The following is a 27,222-nucleotide window of genomic DNA, read 5'->3' as shown; positions in this document are numbered from 1 at the left end:
CATCTAAAACAAGCTACATGGGGACTCCGGGGAGGGGAGGGGCAGGGTGGGCAGGGCCAGCAAGGAGTGGGATTTGGGGGTTCTCTGAACTGCACAGAATCTTAGCTACGGGCTCTCCCGAACCCCTGCGAACCCCCAGCAGCCCCCTCCTGAGTAACACTGTTGTTAAGTGAATGTGGTTTCCCCATTGACTTTGCCACTCAGCAGGTCACAAAAGGGAATGACATGACTGTGACACTGGATCCATTATAAGTCAGTTGTCAAGCATCTGAACATAAATCACACAACCATGGGGGGATGCTACAACGGTCGTGTGTGAAAAATGATCATAACTCTCTTTTTTCAGTATCATTGTAACTTCGGTCACTAAATGGACTCTTGTAAGTTGAGGTCTACCTAAAGTACCCCCGTGTTCCAAGGACTTTGAAACATGTTTCAGTGGTTCTGAAATCACCTTTGCTGGTTCCTTCAGAACTCTGGGATGTAGCCTGTCCAAACCCAGTGATTTGAATTGGTCTAGAGCTGACAGCTGTTCTCTTACCTTATTTTTCCGTATTCTAATTTGCATTCCTAACCTGTCAGTTGCAGTTCTGTTTTGATAAGTTGATTCGTGTTTTTGTTTATCAGTGAAAAAACATGCAAATCATCTTCTTTATAACCTAATCCCTGTTCTTATACTCCTGTGAATTAAGGAGGTGTCTCTCTGAGCCTCTTCCGAATAGGATTCATATGCTGCAGATGTGACACACTTGTATGGTTTCTCTCCTGTGTGAGTTCTTTGGTGTATCATCACTCTGGAATTCCAACAGAAACGATTTCCAAAACAGGACACTCATACGGTTTCTCTCCTGTGTTGAGTTCTCTGGTGTCTCACCAGGTTGGAACTCTGACTGAAACTTTTCCCACAGTCAGGACATTCAAAGGGCTTTTCTCCTGTGTGAGTCCTCTGGTGTGTCACCAGGCTGGAATTGGTACTGAAACTTTTCCCGCAGTCAGGACATTCAAAGGGTTTCTCTCCTGTGTGAGTCCTCTGGTGTATCACCAGGCTGGAATTCTCACTGAAACCTTTCCCGCAGTCAGGACATTCAAAGGGTTTCTCTCCTGTGTGAGTCCTCTGGTGTGACACCAGGCTGGAATTTTCACTGAAGCTTTTCCCACAGTCAGGACATTCAAAGGGTTTCTCTCCTGTGTGAATCCTCTGGTGTATCACCAGACTGAAATTCTCACTGAAACCTTTCCCACAAACAGGACATTCAAAGGGCTTCTCTCCTGTGTGAGTCCTCTGGTGTATCACCAGGTTGGAGTTCCATCTGAAACTTTTACCACAATCATGACATTGAAAGGGTTTCTCTCCTGTGTGAGTCCTCTGGTGTTTCACCAGGCTAGAATTATCACAGAAACATTTTCCACAATCAGGACATTCAAAAGGTTTCTCCTTGGTGGGAGTCCACGTTGCCATGGTCGCTAAAGCATTTAGTGCATTGGGAGCAGTTGTAGGGCTTCTCTCCTGTATGGATCCTTCCAAAAACCACAACGGAGTTGTTCTGATCAAAGGTTTTACCACATTCAATGTATATGTAAGATTTTTCTCCAGTCTGGATCCTCTCATGCATAATCAACTGTGATTTGCAAGTTTTATCTTTCCCACAACTAGCATATCGATGGAGCTCTTGTACAACTAATATTCTTGCGGAGGTCAAGAATATGGGTGATTATTTGTTTAGTGATGCTTTGATTTACTGGTCATTTTTTTCCTCCCAGAATGAGGCCTGCAACACTCTCTGCTCTACGTGCCTTTCCAGTTGACCTTTTCCTCCCCACTGACTTTTTTACTTCCCTCTTTTGCTGAATGGAAAAATAATCTCCATTGACTTTTCATGTAACGTATGCTTGATTTTCACACATTACTTTTCCCAGCTAGAAATCTCTTCTTCATTTTCTCTCGTTTCTCTCTCACCTGCTGAGGAAGTGAACAATTGCGTGGTGCTCTGAAGGAAATGGAAAATATTTTGATTCTGGACTGACTTGCTTTGCTATTCAATGTTCCTTGTTATTCTGGGTTGTGCAGAGTGTTCTTATTGCCATCCTCTTTGTCTATAAGATTGAAATAAAAGGTTATCTTTAATGGTTGCAGAAGATGAGAAAAAAACATTTACATTACAATGAAAAATGATAAAATTCATTTGTCGACTGGGTCAATCATAAATTCTTAGCAATGCAAATGATTGTTTTCCAATACAGTCAAGTTAAAAAAGAAAGTACACTCTCTTTCATTTCTATGGTTTTACTTTTCAGGGTATCATAAATATCATTGCAACAGAACAGAATAGAATAATAGAATTGGAAGGGACCTTGGAGAAGATCTTCTAATGCAGCCCCTAGTCAAGCAAGACACCCTATACCATCACAGACAAGTGGCTGTCCAATCTTTTCTGAAAAGCCTCAAATGGTGAAATTGGTTGGCACAGCGGTGGAAACGGCTAAAAAATAGCGGAGCTCCGCCGAGCTCTGTGAAAACCAGCCGGTATCTGCTTGCTGGGAGACCCTACAGGGTCAAATCCGCCCTGGAGAGGTAGTGAAGGAAGGAGAGGTGCTTCATTGATCACGAGGAAACCACAATTTCCTCATTAGGTCTGAAGAAAGCTCTCCCGAATGGCAGCAGGGATGAGGGCCATTTTGGCAACTCGCAAGCTGTGACAACTGGAACAATATGCTGGAGTGGTTCATAGACAGAGCATTGAAACTGGATGAGATACCTTCCAACTTTTATTCTAAAGATCTAACCCAAGTAAAATAATTTCAAAAAATTATCTTCAAACATTAAGAAAGCAGCTACTGGATACATGGAGAAAGATTAAAGACTCAGATGTGAAAGATATATCTAATGGAAGCTTTAAAACAGAGAAAGTCTGGAAAAGATTTAACAATGTCTTGAAAAATGATTATTGAGAGAAACTGGTTTTCTTATTTTTATTTTTAACCCCTCCTCCATCTGTTGACAATCAGCTATTTGATTTTTGCACTGTTTAATGTTGGAATTTGGAGCAAGGGAGCCCTCTACTGGAGGAATATTACTGCAGTGTAGGAAACACAAGGGAAAGTGACAATTGTTTAATATAAACAAAGGAAAGGAGCAAAATAACACCTGGAAGACCACTTGACTTTTACTCTATTTCAGTAGGCAATGTGGACATTTGGAAATATCTAATGTGCTTCTTAAAGATCTTTAAGACAAACTGAATTACAAATAAGTAATACTGTATTGAAATTGTTCACTGGAAGGCTGATTTGAAAGATTTGAGGAAATTTGGTGGGGCAATTTGGATTTGGATTACTAATGCTACTTGATAGAACATCCTATGAGGTAAAAGAAGAAAGGTGATAGAAGAAAAAGAAAAAAGGAGACCAGGGGACTTAGAGATATAATCCTGGGACGGATTAAACCTTATTAATAATTGGCCTTATTGGTGTTTCTAGAAAATTGAGATATTGGAATTATGGTGGAATATTGAGTAATTTTTTAAATATTAAAATATTAGTGATTCAGCACGGGACAACAAATACATTGTATGAAGAAACATTATTGATGTTTAAATGTATTTATGGAAAAAGTGATCAAGAATCATAAAGAGAGAATGATATTGTTTAAAGACAAAGATGTGAATGTAGAACACACAAACACCCCCCCAACAAATGGGGAAAAAAGATGAGTACAAATTGGGAAAATTATACACACGGATATATAAAAGAATCTAACATAATTACAATGTGCATGTTAAGGTTAGTGGTTGGAAGACAAGGATTATGTATATTTAATTGTATTATTATTGTTAGGTAAAGGTAAATGTTCCCCTCGCACATATGTGCTAGTCATTTCCGGCTCTAGGAGGCAGTGCTCATCTCCATTACAAAGCTGAAGAGTCAACACTGTCCAAAGACCCGACGACATCTCCATAGTCATGTGGCCGACATGAGTAAACACCGAACACTAACAGAACGCTGTTATCTTTCCACCAAAGTGGTCCATATTTTTCTATTTACATTTTTACATGCTTTCGAACTGCTAGGTTGGCAGAAGCTGGGACAAGTAACGGGAGCTCAAATTATTGAATCATACGTTTTTTCACACATGACTTCTCCATTTTGGCTTTCCTTTTACAAAATAAATGATGACTTGATGTAATATGTCATGTGTTGTTCATCTGTGGTTGCATTTACCGACTTTTAAGAACTTCTAAGGACCAAATGATTTTTACTATATCCTGATATGTGGCAACAGACCAGCCAATGGGAGATGACAGCCTGGGTGTGGTTTGGCTCTGTGTGCTTTGCTGAGATTGAAACTGAAAGTAACTTGCTTGCTTGCTAAAACTGTTATCTGCTCTGAGATGCTGCTGCTTGTTTTTGCTTAGGTTGTGTTGAAAGAATCTACAAATGGTATTGTAAACTTCACTCATTTTATTATGTTTATAAAGAAGTTAATGATCCTGCTGAATCAGTCATCTGTGTGTTTTCTGGACTTGAATTTCTGCTGAAACTTTAACAATAAATATCTGCCTTACACTACGTTCTGGGTTCCTTCCTTCTTAGGAGGGACAAGTCTTTATTCAGACGAATAAATGCATTGGCTTATCAACACCCATACTTGTCTTTTATCGAGCCACACCTGTCAATCCGCATGACACTAGCTTTACATATGTGGGGACTTTAACTGATGAAATGATGCCTGAAGCCTCTGCAAGATTTGAAGCACCAGTTTTACCTGAGCTCCAAGTAAGTGCAGAAAATGCCTTCCACAACCCCTTTGGTGACATCCCAATTGAAGTAGTCCTCACTTACTGACTGCAATTGGGACTGGCATCTGTGTCACTAAGGGGGCCGATCAATAGTCATTTTTAAAATACGGCTGCATTTAAGCACAGTTGAACCTGCTGAATACACGGATGGGGGAACCAATACTTTTAAACTAGAAATGGAAGGAAAACAACCCAGACAAGATCAAATGGCACATCAATCCGATGTTGTTGCCCGGAAAACATCAGGTCCACTACAGAATAATTGAGTTGGGGGGGACCTTGGAGGTCTTCTAGTCCATCCCCTGTTTAGGCAGGAGACCAATTCCATTCCGAACAAACGGCTGTCCAATCTCCTCTGAAGACCCTCCAGTGACGGAGCCCCCACAACCTCTGGAGGGGAGCCATTTCCAAAGGATCCGCCGTCACTTGAAAGAGGCTTTTTAAATCTCCCCCCGCCCCCCAGCAGAAAATCGCAGCCACCAGTTTCACAGCGTACAGCCCCAGCGGGCTCCGATCTGGGGAGGGAAGGAACCTGCAGCAGCTGACACGCTTCACCCCAGTTGCTTCTCTGCTTCCCGGCCGCGGAGGGAACCGAACAGCCCGACTTGCTCCCGGACTCTCCTCCCACCTGATGCTTCCAACTCACCTGCCAGCTGCTGCTTCCATCCTGGGAAGAGAACAGAAGCCGCTCTGCCCACCAACTTCCTCCCATGAGCGATCCGGAAGAGGAAGTTCCTCTCTGCGCTTTTCATCTCCTCCCCTCCTTTCTAGCAATGAAGTACTCAATGGTTTAAAACTCCTTTTTTAACCTCAAGCACAGATGCCACTAAGATGTGGAAGTCTTTCTTGTCACAGATGTTTCCTTACTGCCATCTAGCGACAGGAGGTGGAAACATGCCTGTCCAGTCTCCATCAAGCATTTGGAAGATGTTTTCATCTTCTTCTTCTATTTACTGTATATAAACGCGAAATACCACTCACGCATCATCACGAAATCTCCAGAACTGTAAAGCCTACAAACTTGAAATTTGGCACGTATGTTTCTCTTGGCTTCTAGGTGCTTGCTAAGAAAGGATTTTTTGAAATGACCATCAGAGCATTAGTATTTCCTATATTATTAACACGCTCCGATGCTAAGGAGTTCTACTCCCCCCTCTCCACCTGAAAAGAAATCTGTTCCAACTGCAGTTGAGCTGAGCCACGCCCAGTCTCCTTGCTGTCTCCTTCTTATTGACACAGCAAATACTGTTTCAGTTTCCAAACAGCCCTGAACTGTTTCACACACTGACAGGAAGCTAGCCAGATGAATACCGATGGATACTGGTAGGCAGAGCACATTTCCCCCCTTATTTTCATCCCTCAAAACTTGCCCAATCACATATTTTCGTAGTGAAGCATGGGTACCTTATTAGTTTTCATTGTTTATATGGCAGCAGGTCGTTTTCAACTCCTAGCAATGAGCTTTGCAACCGACCCCCGAGAAATAGTGAAATAGTGAAACCTGGCGCTACTTAGTTACATTTTTTGTGCCTTTGGGTCAGTCTTGATGCCTGGCCTTGCAGTTTCCTTGGCAAGGGTTTTTGGAAGGGGTTCCCCCCTGTCCTACTTCCTAAGCTTGAGAGGACTGGTCAAAATTGAACAGATGGTTTTGCCCTTCGGGTGGGACTGGAACTGAGCGTTTCTCTGTCTTTCACCTGGTGCCTTCGCCATTACCCCAAACTCAACAGCAAGTACAAGGCTGCAGCTTTCAAGATCTACCAACCAATCAATCAATCTGAACAGATCTGGAAGGGACTTTGGAGGTCTTGACTCCAACCCCTGATCAAGCAGGAGACCCTAAGTTGCTTCTCTCCTTCATTAGTTTCCATCCATTGTTCCTTGTCTTGCCTTCTGGTGCTTTGGAAAATAAGTTGACCCCCTTTTCTTTAGGGCAGCTACTCAAATATTGCAATTCTGCTATCATGTCTCCCCTTGTCCTTCTTTTCATTAGACTAGAGATACTCAATTCCTGTAACCATTATTCGTGTGTTTTAGCCTCCAACCCCGTAATCATCTTTGTTTCTCTTCACTGCACTCTTTCCAGAGTTGATTTTTCTTGTCTAAGTATAAAACTTTACTTTTATCTATGTAATATCATATTGTCAGATAAGGACCACTGTTCAAGCCTGTCAATTCTTTTTTGGATCTTGAGCTTGTCTTCTGGGATGTTGGCAATTCCTGCCAGTTTAGTGTCATTTACAAACTTGATGAGTTTCCCTTCTATTCCCTTGTCTAGATAGTTTATGAAGATTTTGATAAGTGCTAGGTCTGAAATTCAATCTGAGAATACCCCACTGCTTACTTCCTTCCGTGTGGGTGTAGTTCCATTGAGGACTAATGTTGAGTACAATTTGTCAGCCACTTAGGAATCCATCTTGTGGTGGTGCTGTCTATCCCACATTTTTCTAGCTTTCCTAGAAGTAGGTTGTGATCTACTTTATCAAATGCTTTACTGAAATCTAAGTATACAATGTCCACAGCATTTCGCTGCTCCACTAATTTAGTCGTTTTGTCAAAGAATGAAATAAGGTTTGTTTGGGATGTTCTGTTTTTGATCAACCCATTTTGGCTACTGGTTATTATTTTGTTTCTAGGTGTTCACAGATTTGTTGCCTGGATATGTTTTCCAAGATGTTACCAGGTATTAATGTCAGGTTGATCCTTCCCTGAGGGAATGTACAGCAGGAGAAAGACAACTTCTGACTCCCCTTCAAGGGGCTTGGTGGGTCCCTACCAACTAGTATATGTGTGTGTGCGCCTGTTGTACAGGGTATGAGATAGAACACAGATTTTACATATTTCAATTTCAGCTTCAAAGTTTGATTCTGAGGAAATGGACTGTTCCTCCGATTGGAAACTTATGGCTGTAGACCAGGGGTGTCAAACTCACGTTGTCACGGTGTTGTCACATGACATATTGGGATTTTCCCCCTTCACTAAACGGGGCATGGGTGTGGCCAGCATGGGATGCATCCAGCAGTGGGCCATCCCTGCTGTATACCATCCCCTCTGACTCTTACGTTGGCTTTATTTAATTTTATCTGATATATTTATATAGCCCTGTAAGAGAGTCAGAGGCTTTGGGATCATTGCAAAGGTTTCCAACTTTTAATCATAACGAGACATGATAAAGATGTGCACCAAAATATGACACCAAGGAAAGAGAGAAAGGAAAATGGATTAAATATAATTTTATTATTTTAAAAGTTTAGAAATTTTGCACATTAAATTCGAAGTCACTTGGAGGTTGAGACTCTGGCCAAGAGAGCCTCTTGGTTTCTCCACACGCCAGTCCTGATCTGCTCCTGTTCACTGAGTGTCCTTTGCAAAGGGATCGCATGCAATGTGACCCACTTAAAAAATTGTAATCTGTTTTTTTGAACTGTGTTGGTGAAATGAACAATCTTAGAATTCTTTGGTGTCTTCCGATCCCAGCAAAATCTGGACCATTCGTCTGCATTGCTAAAATGTCATTTTTGCTGCTACAAAAAATTTGAATGAATTTTTAAAAAACAATTAAGGAGGCCTGGGAGAAAAGTGAAAGAACAGGAAATATCTCCCATGTTCTGGGAACATGTTCGCCCCAATGTTTACAGAAATGCCGACACCTGCCTTTATTTGTCTTTCTCAAAAGCTATTCATGATTCTTACGGAATGCCCTTTTAGCAATGAAACAGCTACTGTTTAATTTTTTTTCTCACATTTCCCCAAAGGGTGGGGGACCACAAATGCATCAGCCCCTTGATTTTGCTCTCACCCTCCAGCTGTCAAAGGCTAACAAGGAGGCACTTGCAAATGAAGATCACAGCAGGAGTTGCGAATAAAGCTGGAGATCCTGTATTCAAAACCACAATCCCTTTTCTCCTCAACTCAATATTCCTACAGCTGTTCTCCATTAAAGTCACCCGCAGGGAAGAACAGCCTTTATATCTGAAATTTTACACAGCTTTTGTCACTGCCCCAATATACAGTATTTGCTATTCATGTTTTTTTCCACATCGGTGCCTCCTTCTTGACATAATATGAACAGACATGCTTGATGCAATGAATTCCTGGAACAATTAGAAAGAGATAAACTTGGAAATCCTTCTGCTTCTTCTCTCACTTTCTCCTTATATGAGGAGCCACAATCTCTAACTATAGTCTGTGTTAAGAGTGTTTCAACCCTGAAGAGATGCTGGTTGGGGAATTCTGTGGCTCAAACCTTGAAGACACTCAGGTAGAAGAAGGCTGGGACTTTGTAAGTGACATTTCTGTAATCTATCATGATAAAAATGCAAAGAACACCACCATTTTTTTTTTTGTACAATTGTACAATTTCTGCAAAAATAAATATCCAGCAACTTCTGCTGATAATGGCCAGGTAGCCATTATCAAATTTCTCCCCTCCTTCACGTCTAATACTATGACATATTTGACTAAAAAGAATCAGGCCAAAAAGTAAATAGTCAATTTCTCAGCTGGACTTATGATGGGACATAAGAAAGGAAATTCAAGCCTTCTCTACATTCATCACTTTGGGCCTCATGTGGATTTTCTTGTGTGCGATAAGGGTGGAATGTTTCCTGAAGCACTGTCCACAGTCGGGGCACTTAAATGGTTTCTCTCCTGTGTGTATACGCACATGATTTATAAGGTTAGACCTAGTACTAAAATCTTTCCCACAGTCTGGACACTCATAAGGTTTTTCTCCTGTGTGAGTTCTCTGGTGTATCACCAGCTCAGAATTCCGAAGGAAACTTTTCCAACAATCTGGGCACTCATACAGTTTCTTCCCTGTGTGAATCTTCTGGTGTCTCACCAGGCTGGAATTCTGACTAAAACATTTTCCACAGTCTAGACACGCATAAGGTTTCTCTCCTGAGTGAGTTCTCTGATGTATCACCAGGGAGGAATTCTGACTGAAACCTTTCCCACACTCCAGACACTTATATGGTTTCTCTCCTGTGTGAATCTTCTGGTGTATTAGCAGGTAAGAATTCCGACTGAAACTTTTCCCACAAATCAGGCACTCATATGGTTTCTCTCCTGTGTGTGTTGCATGGTGTCTCACCAGGTCAGAATTCCGAATGAAACTTTCTCACAATCTGGACACTCATATGGTTTCTCTCCTGTGTGAGTCCGCTGGTGTGCCACCAAGTGCGAATTCCAATTGAAACTTTTCCCACAATCTGGACACACATATGGTTTCGCTCCTGTGTGAGTCCGCTGATGTACCACCAAGTGAATTCCAATTGAAATTTTTTCAACAAACTGGGCACTCATACGGTTTCTCTCCTGTGTGAGTCCTCTGATGTATCACCAATCAGGATTACAGATGTGGTCACGTGACATGGATTACATTTCCCAGGATACCTTAACTACATTTACCATGATGCATTCCCTTAAGGGGACAGCTCACAAATCCGAACTAACTATCCAATTCCCATACCACAACTGTGACTTGCAACGTCCTGTCAATTTTGTTTGTCGGAAGCCAATTCTGAAGGTTCCAAATGATGATTCCATGACTGTGGGACACCGCAACTATCATAATTGCAAGTCAGTGCCACCCCCAAATAACTGTGAGGGCCACAAAGGTCTACTTTTTCAGCACCATTGTAAGTGGCAGGTGAGGACTGTCTATAAAACTGAACATCCCAAATGATGCTCGGTAGCTATTATTTAAAAAATCCTAGGTTAAGCACAGTTGTACCAGGATATTAAATGGATGGTGCACTACTAGGAAATCCTGTGTTTGTTTGCTACATAGGGAAGTTTAAAAAAAAATCATCACAGAAGACAACAGTGGCATTATCAGTTTCCAAGAAAAAAAACATGTCCATAAAATCACAAGTTAACGTACCCTAATACGAAGGAGAACCAGTTTTAAAGCATGCACCATCAATGGAATAAAATCTGGGGAGCGAAGGAATATGTAGTGTAGAAAGTTAGCAACCACTCCTCTCCTAGAAGAATGAAATATTTTGAGAAATATTCAAAAGGCAGAATATTATATTTCCCTGGAGGGAGAAAGCAGTCCCCACCTTCCTAAATAGCCCACAGCAGATGTCAGCACTTAAGAGATAGCTTAAGATAGCTCTATCCATAAGCAAATACTGTCAACGCATGGCTGAGCAGAGAGAATGGGAGAGCTCTTCCTCCTGGCAGGCAGGGAAGCTGCATGGCTGAGCCTGTGCTGTCTTCCGCCCCATGCGATGCTGCTCACTTGCCTGGCCAGTGTGTGTCAGAAGAGCGAGAGGCAGGAAAGTTTGCCCAAGTCTTCTCCTCCTTCATGGGCATACACAGAGCATGCAGACATCTCATGGCGCTCTGCTGCTGCTTGGAAGATGTCCTGCTCCTTGAGGTACTTTGACACGGAGGGGAGGGGGATGATAAAGGGACAGGCAGGGCATCTTTGCTGTGAAGGGAGGCAGAAAAGTCTTCCCCTTCTCGGGCATACACACACAGAGAGTGCACACACAGTGCCGGGAGGACTTTCTGTGAGGAGATGGTGTGTGGGTGAGCCATGAGTCCTTACGGCGCCGTGAGTTGTGTGCACGCTCTGTGTGTGTGTATGCCTGAGAAGGAGGAGAAGACTTGGGCAAACTTTTCTGCCTCCCTTCGCTCTGCTGCTGCTCGGAAGTCAGCCGCCGCAGTCTGTCCCTTTAAGGTACTTCGACGCGGCGGGGAGGAGGGACCATAAAGGGACAGGCAGGGCACAGGAGCTGCCTTCTGAGCAGCTCTGCTGAGAATGGAGGCAGAAAAGTTCAGTAAGTCTTCTCCTCATTTTGTCAGCCCAAGGGCGGAAGGGGGGGAAAGGTAAGGTACGTAGGTGATCGCCCTGTCTCTGCAGCATCGGTCATGTGACTGGGTGGGTGTGGCCCACTCGATGTCACTCACAGCAAGGTGCCGCCCCCACCTTGCCGTGAGTGATGTCAAGTTGGCCACGCCCACCCAGTCACATGACCCAAGCCATGCCCACAGAACTGGTGATGGTAAATTTTGAATCCCACCCCTGCTCAGATAGATCCAGGGATGGGATTCTACCAGTTCTGTCCACCTCTGTAGAACCGGTAGTTCTGAAGAGCAGCAGACAGAGAGCATACATAGAACCAGTTCTATGTCTGCTGCTGTTTTGGCCCGCCCGCCCACCCGGGCTGTTACCTGACCTTTATTTCCTGCTTTTTCAACCGCAGCTGCTTTGCGCGACATAGCTGAGGTTGAAAAAGCAGGGGAAAAGGGCTTTTCCAACCGCTGCGCACTTGCATGCAGCGCTGCTCAGCTGTCCGGGCAGCTCAGCAGGTTGTAAATTGCACTCGCGTGCAAAGCGTGCGTGACGCAGAGCAACAGAACCGGTAGTTATACCAGCCAGATCCCACCCCTGGATAGATCTGTTCCACCAACAGAGCCTGGAAAGTTTAGGGAATCACGCCAGAGCGCAAGACCTTCTGTTAGGGAGAAAGGAGAGACTGTGTGAAAATGGAATGGAAAAGTGAATGAGAGAGTTGAACTTGGGCAACCAGCTGGGAAGTTACTGAGGGAAGTCCTGTTAGGAGGGGTCCTTATCTCTGGAAAGCAAGTAGAGGTCCTCCTGGACTCTCCTGAGTTCGAAAAGTGTGGCAGGAAGAAGGGGTCCTTACCTCAAGGAAGGAAAGCAGAGGTCCTCCCATCTTCCTTGAGTCCAAAAACTGCTGCGGGGTGAAATGTCAGGGAAGGAGGCACCCTTACTCTCTTCAGAGAACAGTAGATTCCTTCCGGGCCCCTTTTTGGCCTTCAAACTGACAGCAGAATTCCCTTGGTAGGAAGGGTCCTTACTCTGGGAAGGGAACCAGAGTCCTCCCAGACCCTTTTTGTCTGAAAACTGTGATGGGGCGAGTTTCCTTAGGAGACCCGATTTGCCGGAGATCCACCTATAGCTCAAGGGTTGTGGTATTCTCCCCCTAAGGGGAATTCCTTGATGCCTGGGATGAGAAGCAATTGCCCGCCCAGGCGGGAATGAGGAAGAAGCTCATGTGCAATTTATGAGAAATGATGGTCTTTGCTCAGAGATGAAGCTGGAAAACCAATTTGGCTAAATAAAGGTACTTAAAAGAAAATGGAAACATATAAATAGGAATGTTGGGGGGGGTTGTTTGTTAGTTTGTTCTCCCTCTTCCTTTCTGTCTTCCATGCAACCACATGTTATATTTATTAAGATTTTGCCTTCCTAAGTTGAGTTAACTGAGATGTATGGTGGGAAACCAGGGTGTAAACCCAAGAGTTCTGTTTTCCTCTCCTTTCTCCTTGTTTGTGTCTGTCTGTCTGTCTGTCTGTCTGTTTTTCAGTCTTTGTGTGCCTTTGAGGTAATTGCAACAGTTAAATGTATCTGATCCCTACAGATAAGAATTTTAAATTGTTAGAAAAAAAAAAAAGAATGAAAGCAATGAAAGAAAATGCCTTCACCCTGGGTTGGTCTGGCCAACAAAACAGGGTGAAGAGAACCTTTTTTCCTTCCCTCTCTGTACCTTTAAGAACAGCCCAAGGTTATGAGGGAAAGTTTTAAGTTCATTTACAGGAAAAGTTTCATTCTTGCATTTACTGTATGTGTTTAAATGGTTTTATCTGTCCATCCTTTTCCTAAGCATGTGAATCCAACTTCTTCTTCCCATCTGTAATGTTACCAATTTGTTGAGACTGGTTTATCTGTTCAATAACTGCAGTACTGATGTTTCTTTTTCAAACCCTGCCTGCAAGCTATCCACCCACCCCCACGCTATCTCAATCTCTTATCCTCCAACAAGCCTTTCCTGGGAGAGTCACCCACAAAGGGAAGAGGGGGCCCTGCAGAGACGACTCTGCAACCTGTGGAAGCTGATCACACTGACCCAGGTGCTGCCTCCAGAGGAGACCATCCATTCCAGCCAGGTAACTGGGTTTGGATCCAGCCATCCACTAGAAATTCATCACAGCAACCAGAGTGAAGCAGACCTTCCCAAGCCTGACTGACTGGCCTTACCACCAAGCCAAGCCTAATAGCACCCAGCAGACATGAAAGGACCCTGAAATGGACTAAAAGACACTTTTCAATCCCCAGAAGACAGCCAGAAAGACTATGGGGGAGGGTGGAAATTCATTGTAAGATTTTCTTTCTTGCTTCACTTATGTTGTAATTTGTTAAATGGATTCATGGGGGAATGACATTTGGGAGCGGTTGGCACAGCAAGTTCTGAACACCTTGGACTTCTGTCTGGTGGGAGGGAAATTTGTCCAGGATACTTGTGTAGCTGCATACACACGTACCACTCAGAATCAGACTGAGGCTATCCCCTTCACCTACCTCCACACAAAGCTCCTCCTAGGTTTTTGCTCTGTGGCAACTAAGGACCAAGCAGTCATATCTCCCTGCTAATTCCATGGGGGAGGGGGCATGCCCCTCAGGCACTTCCCTCCCTAAAGAAGTAGCGGAAAAGAGACCTCTAAACCCCAAGCCCTGATTGTGACTCACAAATGATGCTGCCCAGTTGCTCAGTAAAACTGAATATGTTGCACTGGTGGTCTTATTAGAAGGACTCCCAGGGCTAATTGTAATTTGAAAAATACCAAATAGCCTGGATTGCACACTGGCTAACCTCCATTTGGCCTCACAAATCCTGGATGCGCTAATCTAAGGCAGGTTCAGGGAGAAACCCTTGGAAATGGGCAACCTGTGGTTATTCAATAATGCAAAACCATGGCTGTGAGGAATTTTGGGGCTTGTGCTTTCTTCAAACCTGACTGGAAGCTCACAGAAAGTGAAATCAAACACCTGAAAATTGGCATAGAAAATTGGATACTGTACATTTCTTTTACAGAACTTTTGCCCTGGCTGCCAGATCTTCATAGGTTGAAAGCTCTCCTTTTGGGAGCCAAGGGATACTTTACTAATGCCTCTATCAATGCCTTCCTCTTTGCATCCATAGTCTGTTCAATTTTAATCTTTTGCCAGAAAAATGTGTGTGTCACCCACACATATTTTGGCAAAAAGGGGGGATATTGGAAAAAGTTAGCACCCACCCCTCTCCTAGAAGAAGGAAATATTTTGAGAAATATTAAAAAGGCAGAATATTATATTTCCCTGGAGGGAGAAAGCAGCCCCCACCTTTCTTAATAGCCCACAGCAGATGTCAGCACTTAAGAGATAGATAGCTCTATTCATAAGCAAATACCCTCACCCAAGAGGTAGGATTAGCCCTCAGTCACAATAGGAATTGCCGAATGCCCCTTCATTGCATCACCGTCAAACTTCAACTAAGCTTACCTCAGATAAACTCCTAGGATTTGTACATGGCCCCATGGGAATCTGACAACAGCCAATAGAATACATGTTCTTCCACAGAAACAGGAAGTTCAAGTGCAAAGCCCAAGACAAGGTATAAATACCCCCCACTCTGAACTCCATGTGGTCAGCTACCCAGAACCACACGTGCTTGGTGGTTCTGCTTCATCTGTCAGGCTTCCAAGTAACAGTCCCAACTCAATCAAAACTCTTGAGGCCTGGGATTTCCTCAAAGTATGAATTTATTAGGCAGGTCATATTGGCACAGCTGGTGAAAACCAACTCTGAAAGACCTGAGGTTGTCCCCACCCAAATCAAACCCAAAGTTCTCCCCCCCCCCAGTCCACACGTCCATCACATCGTCCAATCAAGTCAAAGTCCCAACTCCAGTTGGCTCCAGTCCACTTCTCCCCAACACCTGGTGGGAATGTCCTTGATTCACTGGAGAAAGAATGTTATTTTGGCTGCAAGTCCCCAGTTATCTCTATTCTCCCTTCCTGTTCCCACAGCTCCGGCCGGCCTCATTGTGGCAGCCCCGAAGATGCTCCAACATGGCTTCAGGGCTGACAGGCTGCTCCCCCACTCAGCTGAGACGGACCTCCTACAAAAGAGAAATTAAGAGGGTTAATCTGTACCAACTTCAACCTCCTCTCCCTCCCCCCAGGTGGTTGTGTGGGATTTTTTTGAGGATATGTCATGAAAGTGTTTAATCAATCTATCAGCTTTACATCCCAGTTCTTAACCCTGGTAGCTTCAGATAGGCAATATCCTTTCCAATGAAATAAGTATTGCAAGTTACCCTCATGCAAGTGGGAGTCTAAAATCTTTTTTACTTCATAATGTTTCTCCCCCTGTATTACAACAGGCTTTGGGACTTCTGGTCTACCATCCTTAGCTGGAAGCCTCCTGCCGGCTTTAACAGGCTGCTATGAAAAACCGGATGCACTTTCCCTAACAAGCATGGGACTCTAAGCTGAACAGTTACAGGGTTTATTACTTTCACTATCAAGAACGTCCCTATGACCCAGATTTTTTACTTGGCAGCTTTAGTTTCAGATACTTTGTTGACAAGTACACTTTGCTACTGACCTGGAAAGGAGACGGGGGGGGGGGGACCAGCGTTCGTTGGCTTGCGTTTTATAAATCTTCGCCATGTCTATTAAAGCCCACTTTGTATTTTCCCACCCCTGCTTCAACCATTCCACCCCCTCACTCAGGGACACGGAGGATGGCAGTTCCCTGGATAATTGAGGCATAGGGACAAACTCTATGCTGCTGGTGACCTGGAAGGGGGTCAGGCCAAGTGCTACTGTGCACTGCATTGTTGTAAACGACTTCCACAAAAGGCAGCAGGTCGGCCCAATTGGACTCCCAAAATAGCACCTTACATATTGCTCGACCATGGTGTTCACTTGTTCACTGCGCCATTCGTGCTCGGATAAAAAGCTGAGCTAAGCCATGTGGACCCGATGGCCCTTAGAAACTCCCTCCAAAATTTTGCAGTGAATTGGACACCCCTATTAGAAATGATCCTGCGGGGCACCCTGTGCAGCCTGTAGATTTGTTTTATAAACATCCTAGCTAGCTTTTGGCCAAAGGTAACCCTGAGCAGGCTGTGAAGTGGGCTTGCTTTGAAAATAGGTCAATCATTGTCCAAATAACCATGTTCCCGCCACTCTCTGGGAGCTTGACTATGAAGTCCATGGCGATTTTTTCTTAGGGCCAGCTTGGGTCTGCCACTTGCTGGAGGAGGACAAGGGGCTTCCCAGGTCTTTTCTTCATGGCAGCAAAAATAGCACAGCTTTTCACGTAGTCCTCCATGTCTGCCTCCATCTTTGGCCACCCGAACTTCCTTCTGGTTAGGTGCAGGGTCTTCAAGTAGCCAAAGTGTCCCGCCAGTTTGGAGTCATGGCTACGCTGCAGGTCTTGAAGTCTCAAGCTGGTGGGGACGTCCAGCTTAGTTCCCTTTCATGTTAGGCCGTCTTTGAGGGTTAGGGCGTCTTTGTTGTCACTGAACCATGGATCTTCAGGGAGCAGCGTTTTCAGCCTTTTTGTCATCAGGTTTCCCCGGTAGTGTCTCAACATCTAGTTTCGCCACAGGTGATGGCTTGGGTCACCGGCTGGGGTGGGTGGGATAATGGCATGAATTACCTCCTTGCGACAGCTGTTCAACTATGGTTTACTGGACAAGGCATCAGCAAGTAGGTTCTTCCCCCCCCCCCCAACGGGGATATGTTTTAATTCGAAGTTGAACCGTTTGAAGTACTGCGCCCAGCTACGGCCACATCACTGGCATCTGCCTAGACCATGAATGATTGTTCGGGGTCAGGGTGCTTAAGGACTGGCTCCTCAGCAAACGTGTTAAATAATTCCATTGGCTCATTTTTAAGTGATTGTCCACTAGGACTCCAAGATCCCTTTCACAGTTACTGGCATTAAGCCAGGTTTCACATAGTTCCGTGATGGCGAACCTATGGCAACACGTGCCACAGGTGGCACACAGAGCCCTCTCTCTGGGGACATGAGCCATCGCCCCAGCTCAGCATTGCATGCACGCATGCGTCCCACTGGCCAGCTGATTTTTGGGTCTCTGCCGCGCATAGACAGGGGGCAGGGCAGCCTCCCGCAGCCTGTTTTTGCTCCCAGGAGGCTGCAGGGAGGCCTACAAGGCCCAAAATGGGATGCGCGGGGGCATGTGCACATGCACAGGGAGCAGGGGGAGCTGATGGGGTTCTGTGCGCTTTCGCAGTGGCGTGCAGGGGGATCATAGAGGTATTGCATTATAGACACGGGTATGTGCTCGCGCACTTTTGGCACATGACAACAAAATGGTTAGCCATCACTGACCTAGTTTGTACCTATGTCATTGTTTTTTCTTATCTAAGTGTAAAACTTTATTTTTACCTGTGTTGAATATCATTTTGTTAGATAGGGCCCACTCTTCAAGTCTTTTTGGATCTTGACCTTATCTTCTGGAAATTCTTTCCAGCTGAGTGCCATCTGCAAATTTGATGAGTTCACCTTTTATTCCCTCATCTAAACCGCTTATAAAGATTTGGAGCAGTACTGAGCCTAAAATGCAACCTGGGGTACCCCACTGTTTACTTCCCTCCATGTGGGTGTAGTTCCATTGAGGACGACACGTTGAGTATAATTTGTCAGCCAGTTAGAAACCCATTTTGTGGTGGCTGGCTATCCCACATTTCTCTAGCTTGCCAAGAACTAGGTTGTGATCTAGTGCTTTACCGAAGGTTGTGATCAAATGCTTTACTGAAAACTAAGTATACTATGTCCACAGCCTTTCAGCTGGTCCACTAATTTAGTCACTTTGTCAAAGAATGAAATGTTAGTTTAGCATGATTTGTTTTTGATCAACCCATTTTGGTTACTGGTTATAACTTTGTTTGCTTCTAGGTGTTCACAGATTGATTGCCTGGATATGTTTTCCAAGATGTTACCGGGTATTAATGTCAGGCAGATTTGTCTATAAATTCCTGGATATATCTTTTTTGAGGATGGGAACAACATCCGCTCTTTTCCAGTCCTCAGTTACAGATTGTCCTGAACTTACAACCATAACTCAGTCCAAAAGTTATGTTGTTAAAGTGAGAAATGTGTTAAGTGATCCTTGCCCCATTTTATGACTTTTCTTGCCACATTTGTTAAGTGAATCATTGCAGTTGTTAAATTAGTAACACCAGGGTTGGGCTTCAAAAATTTTAGCAATGGGTTCTCTGCCCAGTTGGTGGGTGGGCATAGCCATGGTGGACGTGGCCTAGTCAGCCTCCTGCACCATTGGGGGGGGGCATTTTTGCTCTCCCCAGGCTCCGGAGGCTTTCCTCGAGCCTCCGGGAGGGCAAAAATGGCCTCCCCAGGCTCTCTGGAAGCCAGAAACGGGCCCATTTCCGGCTTTCCCAATCTTCCAGGAGGCCCATTTTTCGCCCTCCCCAAGCCTCCGCACATGCCCTGCACTTACCTGCATCTAAAACAAGCTACATGGGGACTCCGGGGAGGGGAGGGGCAGGGTGGGCAGGGCCAGCAAGGAGTGGGATTTGGGGGCTCCCTGAACTGCACAGAATCTTAGCTACGGGCTCTCCCGAAACCCTGCGAACCCCCAGCAGCCCCCTCCTGAGTAACACTGTTGTTAAGTGAATGTGGTTTCCCCATTGACTTTGCCACTCAGCAGGTCACAAAAGGGAATGACATGACTGTGACACTGGATCCATTATAAGTCAGTTGTCAAGCATCTGAACATAAATCACACAACCATGGGGGGATGCTACAACGGTCGTGTGTGAAAAATGATCATAACTCTCTTTTTTCAGTATCATTGTAACTTCGGTCACTAAATGGACTCTTGTAAGTTGAGGTCTACCTAAAGTACTCCCGTGTTCCAAGGACTTTGAAACATGTTTCAGTGGTTCTGAAATCACCTTTGCTGGTTCCTTCAGAACTCTGGGATGTAGCCTGTCCAAACCCAGTGATTTGAATTGGTCTAGAGCTGACAGCTGTTCTCTTACCTTATTTTTCCGTATTCTAATTTGCATTCCTAACCTGTCAGTTGCAGTTCTGTTTTGATAAGTTGATTCGTGTTTTTCTTTATCAGTGAAAAAAACATGCAAATTATCTTCTTTATAACCTAATCCCTGTTCTTATACTCCTGTGAATTAAGGAGGTGTCACTCTGAGCCTCTTCCGAATAGGATTCATATGCTGCGGACTTGATACACTCCTATGGTTTCTCTCCTGTGTGAGTTCTTAGGTGTATCACCACTCTGGAATTCCAACAGAAACTATATCCAAAACGGGACACTCATACAGTTTCTCTCCTGTGTTGAGTTCTCTGATGTCTCACCAGGCTGCAATTATCATAGAAACTTTTCCCGCAGTCAGGACATTCAAAGGGCTTCTCTCCTGTGTGAATCCTCTGGTGTTTCACCAGGTTGGAATTTGTACTGAAACTTTTCCCACAGTCAGGACATTCAAAGGGCTTCTCTCCTATGTGAATCCTCTGGTGTGTCACCAGATAGGAATTCTGACGGAAACTTTTCCCACAGTCAGAACATTCAAAGGGCTTCTCTCCTGTGTGAGTCCTCTGGTGTTTCACCAGGTTGGAATTCTCACTGAAACTTTTCCCGCAGTCAGGACATTCAAAGGGCTTCTCTCCTGTGTGAGTCCTCTGGTGTTTCACCAGGTTGGAATTCTCACTGAAACTTTTCCCACAGTCAGGACATTCAAAGGGCTTCTCTCCTGTGTGAATCCTCTGGTGTTTCACCAGGCTGGAATTTGTACTGAAACTTTTCCCACAGTCAGGACATTCAAAGGGCTTCTCTCCTGTGTGAATCCTCTGGTGTGTCACCAGGCTGGAATTTGTACTGAAACTTTTCCCACAGTCAGGACATTCAAAGGGCTTCTCTCCTGTGTGAATCCTCTGGTGTGTCACCAGGTTGGAATTCTGACTGAAACTTTTCCCACAGTCAGGACATTCAAAGGGCTTCTCTCCTGTGTGAATCCTCTGGTGTGTCACCAGGCTGGAATTTGTACTGAAACTTTTCCCGCAGTCAGGACATTCAAAGGGCTTCTCTCCTGTGTGAATCCTCTGGTGTGTCACCAGGCTGGAATTTGTACTGAAACTTTTCCCACAGTCAGGACATTCAAAGGGCTTCTCTCCTGTGTGAATCCTCTGGTGTGTCACCAGATAGGAACTCTGACGGAAACTTTTCCCACAGTCAGGACATTCAAAGGGCTTCTCTCCTGTGTGAATCCTCTGGTGTGTCACCAGGTTGGAATTTGTACTGAAACTTTTCCCACAGTCAGGACATTCAAAGGGTTCTCTCCTGTGTGAATCCTCTGGTGTACAGGCTGAATTCTACTGAAACTTTTCCAGTCAGGACATTCAAAGGGTTCTCTCCTGTGTGAGTCCTCTGTGTTTCACCAGGCTGGAATTCTACTGAAACTTTTCCCACAGTCAGGACATTCAAAGGGCTTCTCTCCGTGTGAATCTCTGGGTTCACATGGAATTTTACTGAAACTTTTCCCGCAGTCAGGACATTCAAAGGGCTTCTCTCCTGTGTGAATCCTCTGGTGTGTCACCAGGCTGGAATTTTACTGAAACTTTTCCCACAGTCAGGACATTCAAAGGGCTTCTCTCCTGTGTGAATCCTCTGGTGTGTCACCAGGTTGGAATTCTCACTGAAACTTTTCCCACAGTCAGGACATTCAAAGGGCTTCTCTCCTGTGTGAATCCTCTGGTGTGTCACCAGGCTGGAATTTGTACTGAAACTTTTCCCACAGTCAGGACATTCAAAGGGTTTCTTCTCCTGTGTGAATCCTCTGGTGTCTCACCAGGCTGGAATTCTGTACTGAAACTTTTCCCACAGTCAGGACATTCAAAGGGCTTCTCTCCTGTGTGAATCCTCTGGTGTGTCACCAGGTGGAATTTGACTGAAACTTTTCCCACAGTCAGGACATTCAAAGGGCTTCTCTCCTGTGTGAATCCTCTGGTGTGTCACCAGGCTGGAATTTGTACTGAAACTTTTCCCACAGTCAGGACATTCAAAGGGCTTCTCTCCTGTGTGAATCCTCTGGTGTATCACCAGGCCGGAATTTGTACTGAAACTTTTCCCACAGTCAGGACATTCAAAGGGCTTCTCTCCTGTGTGAATCCTCTGGTGTGTCACCAGGCTGGAATTTGTACTGAAACTTTTCCCGCAGTCAGGACATTCAAAGGGCTTCTCTCCTGTGTGAATCCTCTGGTGTGTCATCAGGCTGGAATTCTCACTGAAACTTTTCCCGCAGTCAGGACATTCAAAGGGCTTCTCTCCTGTGTGAATCCTCTGGTGTCTCACCAGGCTGGAATTCTCACTGAAACTTTTCCCACAGTCAGGACATTCAAAGGGCTTCTCTCCTGTGTGAATCCTCTGGTGTGTCACCAGGTTGGAATTTGTACTGAAACTTTTCCCACAGTCAGGACATTCAAAGGGCTTCTCTCCTGTGTGAATCCTCTGGTGTGTCACCAGGCTGGAATTTGTACTGAAACTTTTCCCGCAGTCAGGACATTCAAAGGGCTTCTCTCCTGTGTGAATCCTCTGGTGTGTCACCAGGCTGAATTTCTACTGAAACTTTTCCCACAGTCAGGACATTCAAAGGGCTTCTCTCCTGTGTGAATCCTCTGGTGTGTCACCAGGCTGGAATTCTCACTGAAACTTTTCCCACAGTCAGGACATTCAAAGGGCTTCTCTCCTGTGTGAATCCTCTGGTGTGTCACCAGGCTGGAATTTGTACTGAAACTTTTCCCACAGTCAGGACATTCAAAGGGCTTCTCTCCTGTGTGAATCCTCTGGTGTGTCACCAGGCTGGAATTCTCACTGAAACTTTTCCCACAGTCAGGACATTCAAAGGGCTTCTCTCCTGTGTGAATCCTCTGGTGTGTCACCAGGCTGGAATTTGTACTGAAACTTTTCCCACAGTCAGGACATTCAAAGGGCTTCTCTCCTGTGTGAATCCTCTGGTGTGTCACCAGGCTGGAACTCTGACTGAAACTTTTCCCACAATCAGGACATTCAAAGGGCTTCTCTCCTGTGTGAATCCTCTGGTGTGTCACCAGGTAGGAATTCTGACTGAAACTTTTCCCAAGTCAGGACATTCAAAGGTTTCTCTCCTGTGTGAATCCTCTGGTGTGTCACCAGGCTGGAATTCTGACTGAAATTCTTCCCACAGTCAGGACATTCAAAGGGCTTCTCTCCTGTGTGAGTCCTCTGGTGTGTCACCAGGCTAGAATTATCACAGAAACATTTTCCACAATCAGGACATTCAAACGGTTTCTCCTTGGTGTGAGTCCACGTTGCCATGGTCGCTAAAGCATTTACCGCATCACAATCACTTGTAGGCTTCTCTCCTGTATGGATCCTTCTGAAAACCACAACAGAGTTGTTCTGATCAAAGATTTTGCCTTATTCAGTGTATATGTAAGGCTTTTCTCCAGTCTGGATCCTCTCATGCATAATCAACTGTGATTTGCAAGTTGTATCTTTCCCACAACTGGCACATCTATGGAGCTTTTACACAACTAATATTCTTGAGGACATCAAGAATATGGATGATCCCTTGTTTAGTGATGCTTTGATTTACTGGTCATTTTCTTCCTCCCAGAATGAGGACTGCAACACTCTTTGCTCTACACGGCTTTCCAGTTGACCTTTTCCTCCCCACTGACTTTTTTACTTCCCTCTTTTGCTGAATGGAAAAATAATCTCCATTGACTTTTCATGTAACGTATGCTTGATTTTCACACATTACTTTTCCCAGCTAGAAATCTCTTCTTCATTTTCTCTCGTTTCTCTCTCACCTGCTGAGGAAGGTGAAGAATTGTGTGGTGCTCTGAAGGAAATGGAAAATATTTTGATTTCTGGACTGACTTGCTTTGCTATTCAATGTTGCTTGTTATTCTGGGTTGTGCAGAGTGTTCTTATTGCCATCCTCTTTGTCTATTAGATTGAAATAAAAGGGTATCTTTAATGGTTGCAGAAGATGAGAAAAAAAGAAAAACATTTACATTACAATGAAAAATGATGAAATTCACTTGTTGACTGGGTCAATCATAAATTCTTAGCAGTGCAAATGATTGTTTTCCAATACAGACAAGTGAAAAAGAAAGTACACTCTCTTTCATTTCTATGGTTTTACTTATCAGGGTATTATAAATATCATTGCAACAGAACAGAATAGAATAATAGAATTGGAAGGGACCTTGGAGAAGATCTTCTAATGCAGCCCCTAGTCAAGCAGGAGACCCTATACCATTTCAGATAAGTGGCTGTCCAATCTTTTCTGAAAAGCCTCAAATGGTGAGATTGGTTGGCATCACAGCAGGAACGGCTAAAAATTAGCGGAGCTCCACCGAGCTCTGTGAAAACCAGCCGGTACCTGCTTGCTGGGAGACCCTACACGGTCAAAGCCACCCTGGAGGGGTGGTGAAGGAAGAAGAGGTGCTTCATTGGTCACGAGGAAACCACAATTTCCTCGTTAGGTCCGAAGAAAGCTCTCCCGAATGGCAGCAGGGATGATGGCCATTTTGACAAGTCGCAAGCTGTGACAACTGGGACAATAAGAATTATGCTGGAGTGGTTTATAGACAGAACATTGAAACTGGGTGAGATACCTTCCAACTTTTATTCTAAAGATAAAATAATTTGAAAAAATAATCTCCAAACATTAAGAAAGCAGCTACTGGATACATGGAGAAAGATTAAAGACTCAGATGTGAAAGACATATCTAATGGAAGCTTTAAAACAGAGAAAGTCTGGAAAAGATTTAACAATGTCTTGAAAAGTGATTATTGAGAGAAACTGGTTTTCTTATTTTTATTTTTAACCCCTCCTCCATCTGTTGACAATCAGCTGTTTGATTTTTGCACCCTGTTTAATGTTGGAATTTGGAGCAAGGGAGCCATCAACTGGAGGAATATTACTGCAGTGTAGGAAATACAAGGGAAAGTGATAATTGTTTAATATAAACAAAGGAAAGGAGCGAAAATAAATAACACCTGGAAGACCACTTGACTTTTACTCTATTTCAGTAGGCAATGTGGACGTTTGGAAATATCTAATGCGCTTCTTGAAGATCTTCAAGAACAACAAATACATTGTATGAAGAAACGTTATTGATGTTTAATTGTATTTATGGAAAAAGTGATAAAGAATCATAAAGAGAGAATGATATTGTTTAAAGACAAAGATGTGAATGTAGAACCCCCCCCCCCCCAACAAATGGGGAAAAAAGATGAGTACAAATTGGGAAAATTATACACACGGATATATAAAAGAATCTAACATAATTACAATGTTCATGTTAAGGTTAGTGGTTGGAAGACAAGGATTATGTATATTTAATTGTATTATTATTGTTAGGTAAAGGTAAAGGTTCCCCTCGCACATATGTGCTAGTCGTTTTCGGCTCTAGGAGGCAGTGCTCATCTCCATTACAAAGCTGAAGAGTCAACACTGTCCGAAGACCCGACGACATCTCCATAGGCATGTGGCCGACATGAGTAAACACCGAACGCTTACGGAACGCTGTTATCTTTCCACCAAAGTGGTCCATATTTTTCTACTTACATTTTTACATGCTTTCGAACTGCTAGGTTGGCAGAAGCTGGGACAAGTAACGGGAGCTCAAATTATTGAATCATACGTTTTTTTCACACATGACTTCTCTGTTTTGGCTTTCTTTTTATCAAATAAATGATGACTTGATGTAATATGTCATGTGTTGTTGTTCATCTGTGGTTGTATTTACCGACTTTTAAGAACTTCTAAGGACCAAATGATTTTTACTATGTCCTGATATGTAAAATCATAGAAGTCAAGGAGAGTGTACTTTCTTTTTCACATGACTGTATATCTGGAAGTCCTGGGGAGAGATTTTCTATATTTCTATATCTTATCTGTCAAGTGCCAGCTGTCTCTTATGTAATAAAGCAAAAGCAAAGAAATGTATAAATGTCAGATTATATTCATTAACTGGCAGAGACATGGTTAACAAGTCAGCAAGTGAGTAAGCATGGCAACAGACCAGCCAATGGGAGATGACAGCCTGGGTGTGGTTTGGCTCTGTGTGCTTTGCTGAGATTGAAACTGAAACTAACTTGCTTGCTTGCTAAAACTGTTATCTGCTCTGAGATGCTGCTGCTTGTTTTTGCTTAGGTTGTGTTGAAAGAATCTACAAATGGTATTGTAAACTTCACTCATTTTATTATGTTTATAAAGAAGTTAATGATCCTGCTGAATCAGTCATCTGTGTGTTTTCTGGACTTGAATTTCTGCTGAAACTTTAACAATAAATATCTGCCTTACACTATGTTCTGGGTTCCTTCCTTCTTAGGAGGGACAAGTCTTTATTCAGACGAATAAATGCATTGGCTTATCAACACCCATACTTGTCTTTTATTGAGCCACACCTGTCAATCTGCATGACACTAGCTTTACATATGTGGGGACTTTAACTGATGAAATGATGCCTGAAGCCTCTGCAAGATTTGAAGCACCAGTTTTACCTGAGCTCCAAGTAAGTGCAGAAAATGCCTTCCACAACCCCTTTGGTGACATCCCAATTGAAGTAGTCCTCACTTACTGACTGCAATTGGGACTGGCATCTGTGTCACTAAGGGGGCCGATCAATAGTCATTTTTAAAATACTGCTGCATTTAAGCACAGTTGAACCTGCTGAATACACGGATGGAGGAACCAATAGGAAAACACGGTGCTTGTAAGCTAGAAATGGAAGGAAAACAACCCAGACAAGATCAAGTGGCACATCAATCCGATGTTGTTGCCCGGAAAACATCAGGTCCACTACAGAATAATTGAGTTGGGGGGACCTTGGAGGTCTTCTAGTCCATCCCCTGTTCAGGCAAGAGACCCTATTCCATTCCGAACAAACGGCTGTCCAATCTCCTCTGAAGACCCTCCAGTGACGGAGCCCCCACAACCTCTGGAGGGGAGCCATTCCCAAAGGATCCACCGTCACTTGAAAGAGGCTTTTGAGATCTTCCCACCAGCAGAAAATTGCAGCCACCAGTTTCACAGCGTGCAGCCCCAGCGGGCTCCGATCTGGGGAGGGAAGGAACCTGCAGCTGACACGCTTCAGCCCAGTTGCTTCTCTGCTTCCAGGCCGTGGAGGGAACCGAACAGCCCGACTTGCTCCCGGACTCTCCTCCCACCTGCTGCCCCCAACTCACCTGCCAGCTGCTGCTTCCATCCTGGGAAGAGCACAGATGCCGCTCTGCGCACCACCTTCCTCCCATGAGCGATCCGGAAGAGGAAGTTCCTCTCTGCGCTTTTCATCTCCTCCCCTCCTTTCTAGCAATGCAGTACTCAATGGTTTAAAACTCCTTTTTTAAGCTCAAGCACAGATGCCACTAAGATGTGGAAGTCTTTCTTGGCACAGATGTTTCCTTACCGCCATCTAGTGACAGGAGGTGGAAACACGCCTGTCCAGTCTCCGCCAAGCATTTGGAAGATGTTTTCATCTTCTTCTTCTATTTACAGTATATAAACGCAAAATACCACTCACGCATCATCACGAAATCTCCAGAACTGTAAAGCCTACAAA

At 44.2% G+C, this 27,222-nt stretch overlaps 1 protein-coding gene and 1 pseudogene across 2 annotated transcripts; both read right to left on the bottom strand.

Moving 5' to 3' along the window:
• Positions 1 to 232: 232 nt before the first annotated feature.
• On the bottom strand, positions 233 to 26,972 carry LOC113430933 (uncharacterized; annotated as a pseudogene). The gene is made up of 5 exons (XR_015747249.1): positions 26,849 to 26,972; positions 21,556 to 23,596; positions 21,062 to 21,472; positions 19,926 to 20,972; positions 233 to 1,614 (listed from the first exon to the last, which is right to left on the bottom strand). The product of XR_015747249.1 is annotated as an uncharacterized LOC113430933 (transcript).
• On the bottom strand, positions 8,012 to 11,701 carry LOC148131664 (uncharacterized). The gene is given in 2 exon segments (XM_087953329.1): positions 8,012 to 9,917; positions 9,920 to 11,701. Coding segments are annotated over 2 exon segments (771 nt in total). The 5' UTR covers positions 10,101 to 11,701; the 3' UTR covers positions 8,012 to 9,327.
• Positions 26,973 to 27,222: the final 250 nt, after the last annotated feature.

This window comes from Notechis scutatus, chromosome 2 (assembly GCF_049901735.1).
Source record: "Notechis scutatus isolate UNSWTSFEM ecotype Mainland chromosome 2, rNotScu1.2, whole genome shotgun sequence".
Taxonomy (NCBI): Eukaryota; Metazoa; Chordata; class Lepidosauria; order Squamata; family Elapidae; genus Notechis; species Notechis scutatus.
Note: the sequence above shows the minus strand (reverse complement) of the source record. Positions and strands in the feature narration are given on the sequence as shown.